The sequence below is a fragment of the Myripristis murdjan genome, chromosome 11 (assembly GCF_902150065.1).
Source record: "Myripristis murdjan chromosome 11, fMyrMur1.1, whole genome shotgun sequence".
NCBI classification, from domain to species: Eukaryota; Metazoa; Chordata; class Actinopteri; order Holocentriformes; family Holocentridae; genus Myripristis; species Myripristis murdjan.
Window position 1 is genome coordinate 3,285,930 of NC_043990.1, and position 11,460 is coordinate 3,297,389.

Here is an 11,460-nt window from a genome sequence, read left to right on the forward strand (position 1 = left end):
GAGACAAACGCGGCAAAGCGCGCGCCGTCCGGATGACAGGATGTTGGCCCGCGAGGCTGGACGCATCATCAGCCGAGGCTCCGGGGCCAACCGGAGGTCGATCGGCAGCTGGAGACCGTCACGCACGCCGCGCCGTCGAAAACCCGGAGCCACGTTTTCCTCCAGCACGTCCCAGAAGCCACCTGTCAATCAAACAGGGTGGGTGGGGCGTGGATTTCCTGTTGATGGAGTTTGGAGGTTGACTTTTCTCCACAGTTCTTCTTTTTTTTATTGCAAACAAACCGGAAACGTAAAACACGACTTTTCATGTGCAGCAGGACAGTAAGACGGTGTGTTGATGCCGCAGTACAGAGGAAAAAAAATTACAGAGCCAGCGGAGTGGGGGTAATATCCCAAGAAAAAACTCAAAATTCCCGAGATTAAACCTGCAATTTTTCCCTGATTGCAAGATTACATTTGAACACATCGTGGTGACGTAATAATTTACCTGCACGCAATATTTTTAGCTCCTCGAGGAATCTTATCAGCCCAGCAGGCAGACAGACAGCAGCACACACACACTTTTATTAAAGATGAAAAAAAAAAAAAAAAACACGGACTGTGCCTTTAAGCGAGCTGCCATGTGTTTCTGATCAGGCGCCGCTCCCTCATGTTGTGATCCACCTCATGACCTCATCATGATGTCATCAAGGCGGGCCCGCTCGCTCGCTCGCTCACTCTTCTCACACTCACACACACACACACACACACACACACAAATCTCTTTCACATGCTCACACTCGCTGTCTGTCTTTCTCCTTCTCGCCTCGTTTCCTTTTTCCTTCTCGGGCTGCAAAGCGGTGATTATTTTCAGTAGCCGTTATTCATGATTTTGTTTTATTAATTAGTTCATCATTTGGAGCATCAACGATGAAAAATAAGAGCAGATTCCCTCAGAAACAGGATTTACTCAGGAAGCAGCGATGTGGAAGGAAAAGATGTGGATGAAACCTCCAAGTCCTTCCTCACCACTATCAGTACACTTTTTCAATTTAATGATAAATCATATGGAATATTAACTATTAAAAATAAAGCCAAAGTCTAATGGGAAGTGATTAGAGACCAAAGTGACGTCTTAAAATCGGACCGGCTGCCCCCCTCCAAAAAAAAAAAAAAAAAAAAAAAAAAGAGCGTATTAATGATCTTATTGAAACTGGAATCAGATGATGTTTTCTTTTTTTTTTTTACTGGATAAACGACTAAAACCGCCAATTATCCAACTGATAATCGATGAATTTCCATTGATCGACTGACTGATTCATTCATTTCGTTCTCTGTCGTTCGCTCACGTTGTTTCTTCCTCCGTTTCTCTCTCTGTCTCGGTTCTGAGTTTCAGTCGAGGCGGCCGCCGCTGCTCGTGTTCACCACCCGGCTCTTCTTCTTCTGCTTACATTCAGAGAAGAAAAACCTCAGAATCAAAGGGATTAAATAAAGAAAAAACCTTGAACATTCTGAGTTTATTAAGCCATCTGGACTTTGAGGAGACATTGCAGAGTCAACACGTAAAAATGATAAGAAAAACTGTTTTTCTGAGTTCTTTTCTCTTACATTTCTGACTTTAATCTCATAAATTCTGTGTTTTTTTCTTGTAGTCACCCCCCCTCACCCCACGGCTCCATCATTTTGTCCCCTACACTGGCCTTGATATGCCGACGTATAGAAAGAGCTAAAAAATCAGATTTTTTATTCCAAAGTTGACGAGTCGCTGTGTTAAACTGGACTAGGACGTCTCAAGAAAGGCCTGTTTTTAAGAAGTTTAATGAAGAGTCTGTGCACTTCATCAGTTTCTTCTGAACTTGAAAAAACCATCAGAGACGTGATTTACTCAGGAAACAGCGACGTGGAAACAGAAGATGTTTACAGGGTTAATAAAATTATAATAAAAAACTAAATAAAAAATCTTCCGAGGTTTTTTTCTCGTACATTTGTGAGTTTAAAGTCAGCAGGTTTCTTAAAATGACTGTGTGATAATCGATAAATCTCGCTGATTATCTGTTTCAGCTTCTCCTGTCTTTCTCACACACACTCTGTCTCTTCTTCAACACACACACACACACACAGTGTTTCTCTCTCTCTCTCTCCCCCCTCGCTCCGCCTGGCTCGGGGTTTTTTCCCACCGTCTTCCAGTTTCCTGTCGAGGCTGTGAAAGTGAACAGAGGCTGCAGGAGTTCAGGCTAAAATAAAATAATCCTCTGTCGCTGCTGCGGCCAGAAAAACCTCTCAGCCAAACAGGCGTGACAGACAGACAGACAGACAGACAGTCAGACAGGCCGACAGACAGACAGACAGACAGACAGACAGACAGACAGACAGTCAGACAGGCCGACAGACAGACAGACAGACAGGCAGGTGGGCAGACAGACAGGCTGACAGACAGACAGACAGACAGACAGGCAGACAGACAGGCAGGCGGACAGACAGACAGACAGACAGGCAGGCAGGCGGACAGACAGACAGGCAGACAGACAGGCAGGCGGACAGACAGACAGGCGGGCAGACAGACAGACAGACAGACAGGCAGACAGACAGACAGGTGGACAGACAGGCAGACAGACAGACAGACAGACAGACAGGTGGACAGACAGGCAGGCAGACAGGCAGACAGACAGACATCCCAGCATGTTTCCCAGCAGACGGCGGAGGCTGTGTGTCTGCGGCCGTCACGCGGCTTCACCGGAGCCCAAACACCTGAACCTGAGCCGCTCGGACAGAGAGACGCTCCCATGTGGCTGCCAGATGACGGGCTCAGCGACATCGCCTCGGGACGCGTCCTGACAGGAGCCACAAAAAAAAAAAAAAAATTATTAAAAAAACACTTTTCCATCTAGGGATGGGGTTCGATAAGATTTTAGCGATTCCGATTCCGTGATCGAATCTGCTCATCGATTCGATTCTTTAACGATTCTCTTATCGAGTCTCACTGGGCAACGGGAAGAAAACAAAGTACAAATGGGTTTATTTGTATTAACTGTCTTTTATATCACTGTGTTGTTAAACCACTCCTGTCCATCCAAATGACTTTTACACAACTACATTTGAGTGTTCAAATTACTGAAATATTTATTAAATAACTGGACAAAACTGTACAAAACAAATACAGAAGGATCAGATGCGGTTTATTTCAGTCGACAGCTTAAAATGTACTGATACCCGGCCTTACAGCGTATACACAGTATGTATGATTAAATACATTTTAAATAACTTTAAACAAACCTAAAGCATAAGTTAAAGAAAATCTCTTCTCTCCTTGACCCCAAAAACAAAACTGACATTTTAAAATAAAATCTGAAATTCAAATGTAGAAATTAAAATCCAATAACTCTGCTCCTTCCTTTTTAAAAGAGTTTATGAGCTGAGCTGCCAAAAATAACACGAGTCCAGCAGCAACAAATACAACCAAGTCAGGAACTCGAATGTAGAAAAATACAGTTTATCATGTTACTGGACAATGCTAGCTTTAGCCGTGCTAGCTTCAGCCGTGCTAGCCTTAGCCACGCTAGCTTTAGCCTCACTAGCTTTAGCCGTGCTAGCTTTAGCCACGCTAGCTTTAGCCATGCTAGCTTTAGCCATGCTAGCTTTAGCCGCTCTGCTGCTGCTGCTTGGTTGAGGTTCATTAGCGTTAGCGTCACTGCGGAGCGTTTCGAAAACGTGACGTTCCTGCAGAGCAGCTGGCTGCTGTGTGGACAGGTGTTTCTGCTGCTAGCTCTTCCTCCTTTGTCCAAATAGAAGTTGGAAGCGTCTCTGTTGTCGTCTTTTTGTGTGAAGTATAACCAAACTTTTGAACGCCTCTGCCTCGACGCCATGTTGTCTCTATGGCAACGCAGCGTGCGTATGACTCGACAGGGGAATCGTTTCGCATTTCGGGAAAACGAGTCCGAGGGTTCAGACCACTCTCGATTCCCATCCCTGTTTCCATCCGTTTCTCGATGAAAGCGAGTGAGTGACGTAGGAAGAGGGAGTGCGGTCAGTTTGAACAATAGGAATATAATGGATCTTAATGCTAGTTGTGACTCTGAAGAGGTTGTGAATGTGTATTCATATCAATATGACGGAGCACAGCCTTATAATTACAAGCCTGGACCAGGAAAGAGACCAGGAACAGACCAGGGTCAGAAGAAATAACGGGCAGAGAGATTCAGCTGTGCTGCGAAGAGAACCAGCGGAGGACTGGGCAGGTGACCAGGGTTAGCTTGTAGATATGTGTATAGGCTAACGTATTTCACCAGTTATAAAGCCGCCTGGTTCTTTTAAACGCCTGGGGTCCAAGTTGATTTTGCGTATTAAACGCCTGGTCTATTAATTGGGGAAATACGTATACGCATATATCTATGAACGTTAGCAAGTGTTATCTAACACTGTGTTAGATAACGCAATAGGGCCTGTTTATTTATGTTATTTACCTAATTTATGTGAACTTGTTTCTTTTAGGCTCAGTGTGAGCGTCTACTGTGTTTTGCTGTCATTTATGGCTGCACTGAGTTTCTCTCCTCGAAAACGGTGGAGCCGACGTCCTGACAGGTTGGAGTTTGTGCAGCCAGCACAAACACAATAATTTACCATGATGATGATAAATAAATGCTATGTAAAACTACTGAAAACAGACCAAGTCACTATACCACAACCGCTCAGACTCACTACCGCCTACAACGGCGCACTAAGTTGGAGCAGAGCTGAGGAGACCGACTCCCTCTTGTTACGTCATATGACGCCATGTTGGGAAAAAAAAGCGTTTTTTGGCGGTTTGCTCAAAACGGCCACTTATTCCTCTGAATACGTGCCCTCATATCTTGTAAAACATATGAAATTCTGCATGAACCTTTCACGTGGTCATTTTCACACAAGGTTAAGTATAAATTTTGTAAAAAATGTAACCTGCAATATGCTCTTTAAACGGCTTAAATTCAGTCAGACTGACAGGACGCAGACTGAGGCTGGAAGATGTTGGATTCTCCTCTGGACGTCCAGCGGTTCAGCTCCTGTGGGCAGCACTTCCTGTTAGCTTGGTGTAACTGGGACGGTGTGCAGGTCCCAACCACTCTGCGTTGTGTTCTGGTGGCTTATCAGACACTGGACACTGGTCAGGTTTAATTCTGGTTAAATGAGTCGAAAAACAGAGCAGAAACCGTCATGGGCTTTCAACACGCCTCTCTCAATCGAATTCAGTACAAACTGACGAGAGACGGGGAATGAAGCAGTTTGTCTGCTAACGGTCAGTAGAGGGCGCTAAATCACAATTTAATACAGTACTCCCAATATCAAAGACAGAACAAATGAGGGATTTTGGTGAAATTAATATGTATTACAAAAAAAAAAAAAAAAAAACATTACATAAGAAACAAAAATTACAAAAATTAGTTGTCATTTTTTTTTATATCTGTTACATTAGCATAAAGACTCGAAGTAGCCTGGCTCTGTCAAAGTGAAAGAATAAACCTCCCAGCAGCTCTGAGTCCGTCTGATTCACACAGAGGATCATGTGGAGGTGAGATACATATCGGTTTAAATACTACCTCTACTTCAAATTAAAAGTCTGGCTGAAGTAGCGTCCTCATTCGCAGGTAAACTCACTTTGCTTATTTAAAGCCAAGCTTAAAGGGACATGTTTGGAGGGGTGATTTATTCAGCAGAAAGCCTTTATCTGTTACTTACCGAATGTGTATTTGGACTCAGGTGCATCCCTACTATCTATCTATCAATCTATCTGTCTGTCTGTCTGTCTGTCTGTCTGTCTGTCTGTCTGCCTAAAGCTCTTTGCGTTGTGTTTTAATATATCAGATGTGCTGTATGAATAAAATTGGCCGTGTTTATTTCATTCAGAAAAGTGTTTTTAGCTTCAGAGAGTGAACCGGTGACTCCTCCTCCGTTCAGACAGACAGACAGACAGACAGACAGGTTAAAAACACGCCTGTCTCTCCTCCGTCAGACGCTCTGAAGCCTCGGTGGGATTTCAAGAATTCGTGGAATCTGTCGTGTGTTTCGTGCGGCCGAGCGCGGCGAGGCAAGACCGCGCTCGTCCTGTTTGTGCTACAAAACAACACCGACACCTGCTTTCATTAGTCCCAGAGAGAGACAGACAGACAGACAGGTATTGATCCCAAATTGGTAAATTCTTACCTTCCAGATGTTGCACAGGAACGATAACAAGCTACACAAAGTCCACCTCCCAACAGCAGAAGAGCAAAATACATGTCTTTAGAGTAAATATTAAACACAAGTTATACAATAAATAAAGTGGAGCAATACAAGAAATATAAGAAAACATAAATTAAAAACCCGTGCATGGCCTATAAGATTAATAAAAACTAAAATATCCTAAAATACCTCCATAGAATGTCTATAAACCTTTCACCTGTAAAGCGTCAACAGAATACAATATGTACATGAAATGGATGTATACTCGTGAAGTATAATTTCTAGTAATTTATAATTCCCTTTTATTCTCCCAGCTGCAAACAATATTCAACTTCAGCTATTTCGAGTCATCTTCGGCGTGAGAATCTTGTTTTGTTTTGATAAAAATGTGCCACAGGGATTAGATAATCCCACTCTCCTCCAGCGCACTTCCACTTGCCTCAGGGTGGAACAGGTATAAATTAGGATTATTGAGCCTGTTTGAAGACTGAAGATGAGACTGAACGACGAGTTAACATGCAGATTATTTGCAGTGTGTGTGTGTGTGTGTGTGTGTGTGTGAGGTCATGTGACAGATGTGTGAAGATGTGGTGGTGTTTTAATCCCCCCCTCCCCCCCCACAGACAGCATGCGGGAGGCGGTGGGCCGGCGGGTGAAGCTGAGCCTGAGGCGACGAGTCCAGCTGGAGGTCAAAGGTGACAAACTGGAGAACAGAGTGCTGGTAAGACACAGCTGCTGCACACACACACACACACACACACACACACACACACACACACCGACTGGGGTTTGAGCTCAAACTGGTTTTGAGATCTTTTGGTTTTGGGCAAAATCCACCTCTCCACAACTTCCCCAGACCCTGGACCAGATGTTGGACACCATTTTCCACCTCTGCATGTCCACTGGTTCAGCTCCTGTGGTGGTGAGTGAGTCAAGGCCCAAACACCCATATACATTGAGAGGTACAAGTCCCCCCCAATGTTCAGGCACTCCAAAAATACTCCTTTTCCCCCAGCCTGCAAGCTCAGCCTGGTAGGCTCTCCAGGAGTGCTCGAAGCTGCCCCAACCGTGACCCGTGGTGTACGCGGTCCGTAGGACACCGTTCAGGTACTCCAGTGCCTCCATGACCACAGCCCTGAGAGTCATGCCGTCCCCCGTGTCAACAAAGGGGACGAGCATGGGCTCCTTGTTCAGGAGGTCCTTGAGGCACTGGACACTGAACATTTCCTCCGGATCGAGGACGGTCGGCCAGTCTTCGCTCCTGAAGAGCCTCACCTGCTCCAGACGGCAGGACAGGGGTTTCGCAACCTTGACCTCCAGGTCCACCATGTGGTCCATGTACTCCAAGGCCCTGGCGTACATGGCCTTGGTGACCTCATGGTGGAGGAGGCCACAGGTCGCAATAACCCCACTCACCAGATGTTTGTAGGGCATGTTGATGTGTGTGTGTGGGGAGTCGGTGTACAGCTGAACAAAGTTCAGCCTTCCACGGTCCTCCTCCCCATGAAAGAGCACATCCAATGTGTGTGTGTGTGTGTGTGTGTGTGTGTACATATGTATGTATGTATGTATGGGTTAGGGTTGGGAATGGGTTGCCGTTAACGTTATGTGGCTGTGGAGAGACGTGGACACACAGAGAGGTGCAGAGATGTTGCCTGCTTGATAGTCAGAGAGCAAATGAGCTCTCTCTCTGTGTGCTGCTTATATAGTGTGCTGTTTTTTTTTTTTTTTTAACCCTTTAACGGTCCACTAAGAAGTGAAATTGAATTTACGAATTGAAATTAATGATGAAGTTATGAGTGTTGTGCTTTTGTCACCCTGCAACCAAGGTCCACCCCCACTAAATCGAACAAGAGCTTTACAACGGTACCAAGCTCGACCGTCTACGTCGTCGGGAAGTGGGCGGGACTTAATAAAAAATTGTGAAAGCGCTCATATCTGCAGAACCGTAAGTCCCAGCGTGTCGTGGGTGTTACTGTTGGATTCAGAAGGGCCGATTTTGTGGGTGCAGAAAGTTTTTCCAAGTCGATATGACGTGCAGTTATGGAGATACGGGCGATTTTGCGATTTTAACCAGTGTACCGTTAAATTTTAGTGTAAAATTATGTCATATTTACTTAAACGTAGGTCACAGCGAGGCGAGGTTGGTACAGTTGGAATCGGAAGGGTGGATTGTGTGGGGGTAGAAATCGTTTCCAAGTCGATTCGACGTACGGCTGCGGAGTTACAGGCGATTTTATCCAAGGTAACGTAACATTTTTTCGAAAAGCGCTCATATTTCCGTAACGGTTCGGCACAGCGAGGATACGGGCGATTTTGCGATTTTAACCAGTGTACCGTTAAATGTTAGTGTAAAATTATGTCATATTTACTTAAACATAGGTCACAGCGAGGCGAGGTTGGTACAGTTGGAATCGGAAGGGTGGATTATGTGGGGGTAGAAATCGTTTCCAAGTCGATTCGACGTACGGCTGCGGAGTTATGGGCGATTTTGTCCAACGTACTGTACAAAATTCTTCAAAGTTAAGTTGTATTTTTGCAACCATAAGTCACAGAGACTTGTGGGTGGTACCGTTGGATTCAGAAAGGTCAAATTAGTGGGGGTGGACCAAGTCTGTGCGATGTACGGTTCTGGAGATATGGGCGATTTTTACCAGTTAGTGAGTGAGTGAGTGAGTGAGTTAGTTAGTGGGTTAGTGAGTGAGTGAGTGAGTGAATGAGTTAGTTAGTGGGTTAGTGAGTGAGTGAGTGAGTTAGTCGGTTAGTGAGTGAGTGAGTGAGTGAGTTAGTGGGTTAGTGAGTGAGTGAGTGAGTTAGTTAGTTAGTGGGTTAGTGAGTGAGTGAGTGAGTTAGTTAGTGGGTTAGTGAGTGAGTGAGTGAGTTAGTGGGTTAGTGAGTGAGTGAGTTAGTTAGTTAGTGGGTTAGTGAGTGAGTGAGTGAGTGAGTGAGTGAGTTAGTTAGTTAGTTAGTTAGTTAGTGGGTTAGTGAGTGAGTTAGTTAGTTAGTTAGTGGGTTAGTGAGTGAGTGAGTTAGTGAGTGAGTTAGTTAGTTAGTTAGTGGGTTAGTTAGTGGGTTAGTGAGTGAATGAGTTAGTGGGTTAGTGAGTGAGTGAGTGAGTGAGTTAGTTAGTGGGTTAGTGAGTGAGTGAGTGAGTGAGTGAGTGAGTGAGTGAGTGAGTTAGTTAGTGGGTTAGTGAGTGAGTGAGTTAGTTAGTTAGTTAGTGGGTTAGTGAGTGAGTTAGTTAGTTAGTGAGTTAGTGAGTGAGTTAGTGGGTTAGTGAGTGAGTTAGTGAGTTAGTTAGTGGGTCAGTTAGTGGGTTAGTGAGTGAGTGAGTGAGTGAGTGAGTGAGTGAGTGAGTGAGTTAGTGGGTTAGTGAGTGAGTGAGTTAGTAAGTGGGTTAGTGAGTGAGTGAGTGAGTGAGTGAGTTAGTTAGTTAGTGGGTTAGTGAGTGAGTGAGTTAGTTAGTTAGTTAGTTAGTGGGTTAGTGAGTGAGTGATTTAGTTAGTTAGTTAGTGGGTTAGTGAGTTAGTTAGTTAGTTAGTTAGTTAGTTAGTTAGTTAGTTAGTTAGTTAGTTAGTTAGTTAGTGGGTTAGTGAGTGAGTGAGTTAGTTAGTGGGTTAGTGACTGAGTGAGTTAGTTAGTGGGTTAGTTAGTTAGTTAGTTAGTGGGTTAGTGAGTGAGTGAGTTAGTTAGTTAGTTAGTTAGTTAGTTAGTTAGTTAGTTAGTTAGTGGGTTAGTGAGTGAGTTAGTGAGTGAGTTGGTTAGTGAGTGAATGAGTTCATGGGTTAGTGAGTGAGTGAGTTAGTTAGTGGGTTAGTGAGTGAGTGAGTGAGTGAGTGAGTGAGTGAGTTAGTTAGTTAGTGGGTTAGTTAGTTAGTGGGTTAGTGAGTGAGTGAGTTAGTTAGTTAGTGAGTTAGTGAGTGAGTGAGTTAGTTAGTTAGTTAGTTAGTGGGTTAGTGAGTGAGTGAGTGAGTGAGTTAGTGAGTTAGTTAGTGGGTCTGTTAGTGGGTTAGTGAGTGAGTGAGTGAGTGAGTGGGTTAGTGAGTGAGTGAGTGAGTTAGTTAGTTAGTTAGTGGGTTAGTGAGTGAGTGAGTGAGTTAGTTCCCACCATCTATCTTTTCCTGAAATAACTCTCTCTGATAAATCCCAGTCGTGTGTTTCAAACGGCCGACACGCTGTGTAAACAAGACAAGGAGAAAATGTTGGAATATTCCTTTAAGCCGCGTGGAGCCTGATGCCCGACTGACCGGCTGAGTGATGAACGAATGAATCGACGTCCAAAATAATCCTCAGCCGCTCATATCAGCTCTGCTCTGTGTGTGTGTGTGTGTGTTCCTCTTGAAAAGTTGTTTAAAGACACAGGGAGGAACTGAGTCAGAGGCAGAACAATGACACACACGCACACACACAAGCTCACACACACACACACACACACAAACAGAAAGAGAGAGAGAGGTGTGTGTGTGTGTTTCTGTGCTGTGATCTGGTTTCATGTCACTGCAGGTCTGCCAGCTCACCTCAGCCCTGTGTGTGTGTGTGTGTGTGTGTGTGTGTGTGTGTGTGTGTGTGTGTGTGTGTGGTAGAAACGCCCTCAGGACACATTAAGAGCTCAGCCCTCGACCCTGAGACCTTCAGCTTACAGGACGTCCTCTCTCTCTCTCTGTCTCTCTCTCTCTCTCTCTCACTCTCTCTGTCTCTCTCTCTCTCTCTCACTCTCTCTCTCTCTCCTCTTGATCGCCCGCTGTCTGATGAAGAAATTCGTCTTCATTTTTCGTGTCTTTAATTTGTTGTCTCGGTGAACACACCGCCGCGCCGCCGCTCCTGTCAGGACTTGACTGAAGCAGCCCACTCATAGCATGCTGGGACACACACACACACACACACACACACACACACACTGCATTCCAGGAGAGTAGATAAGCAGAAAGGCAAGTTGCAGTTTCTTAAAATGAGGCAAATGAACTTTAGTGGTTTCAAGATGTTTTTCACAGAAGCGTCACCTCAGCCTCTCCTCCACTGCGCACATTTTAGCTTCCTTCAGTAATCTGCCAGTGGGATTAGATAATCCCACTTGTGTCCTGCACTAATCGACATGTCTCCAGAATTTTCTTGAATCCGTTTTCATTTTCTTGATCCTCTGGCGGCTGATCTGCTTTATTCTGCCTTGTTCCAACACACATGTATATTTATTCCCAGAAACAAGTGAACCTGCCGTGGAAACAGGTGGGATTATCTCCTCCCAGCAGCCGGTTTCTCACCTCGTTGGAAAAAAAACAAGATTTGAACTTG

General features: G+C 44.8%; 1 protein-coding gene across 3 annotated transcripts in view; it reads left to right on the forward strand.

Moving 5' to 3' along the window:
* The window catches only part of carmil1 (capping protein regulator and myosin 1 linker 1), a 74,255-nt gene that overhangs the window by 5,226 nt on the left and 57,569 nt on the right, over positions 1-11,460 (forward strand). For all 3 annotated transcript variants that reach the window (XR_003928951.1, XM_030063673.1, XM_030063674.1), the window contains exon 2: positions 6,795-6,892. Coding sequence is in view for 2 of the 3 variants with exons in the window: in XM_030063673.1 (XP_029919533.1) it covers positions 6,795-6,892 (98 nt within the window). In the remaining variant the exon portion in view is untranslated. The remainder of the gene's footprint in view (positions 1-6,794; positions 6,893-11,460) is intronic.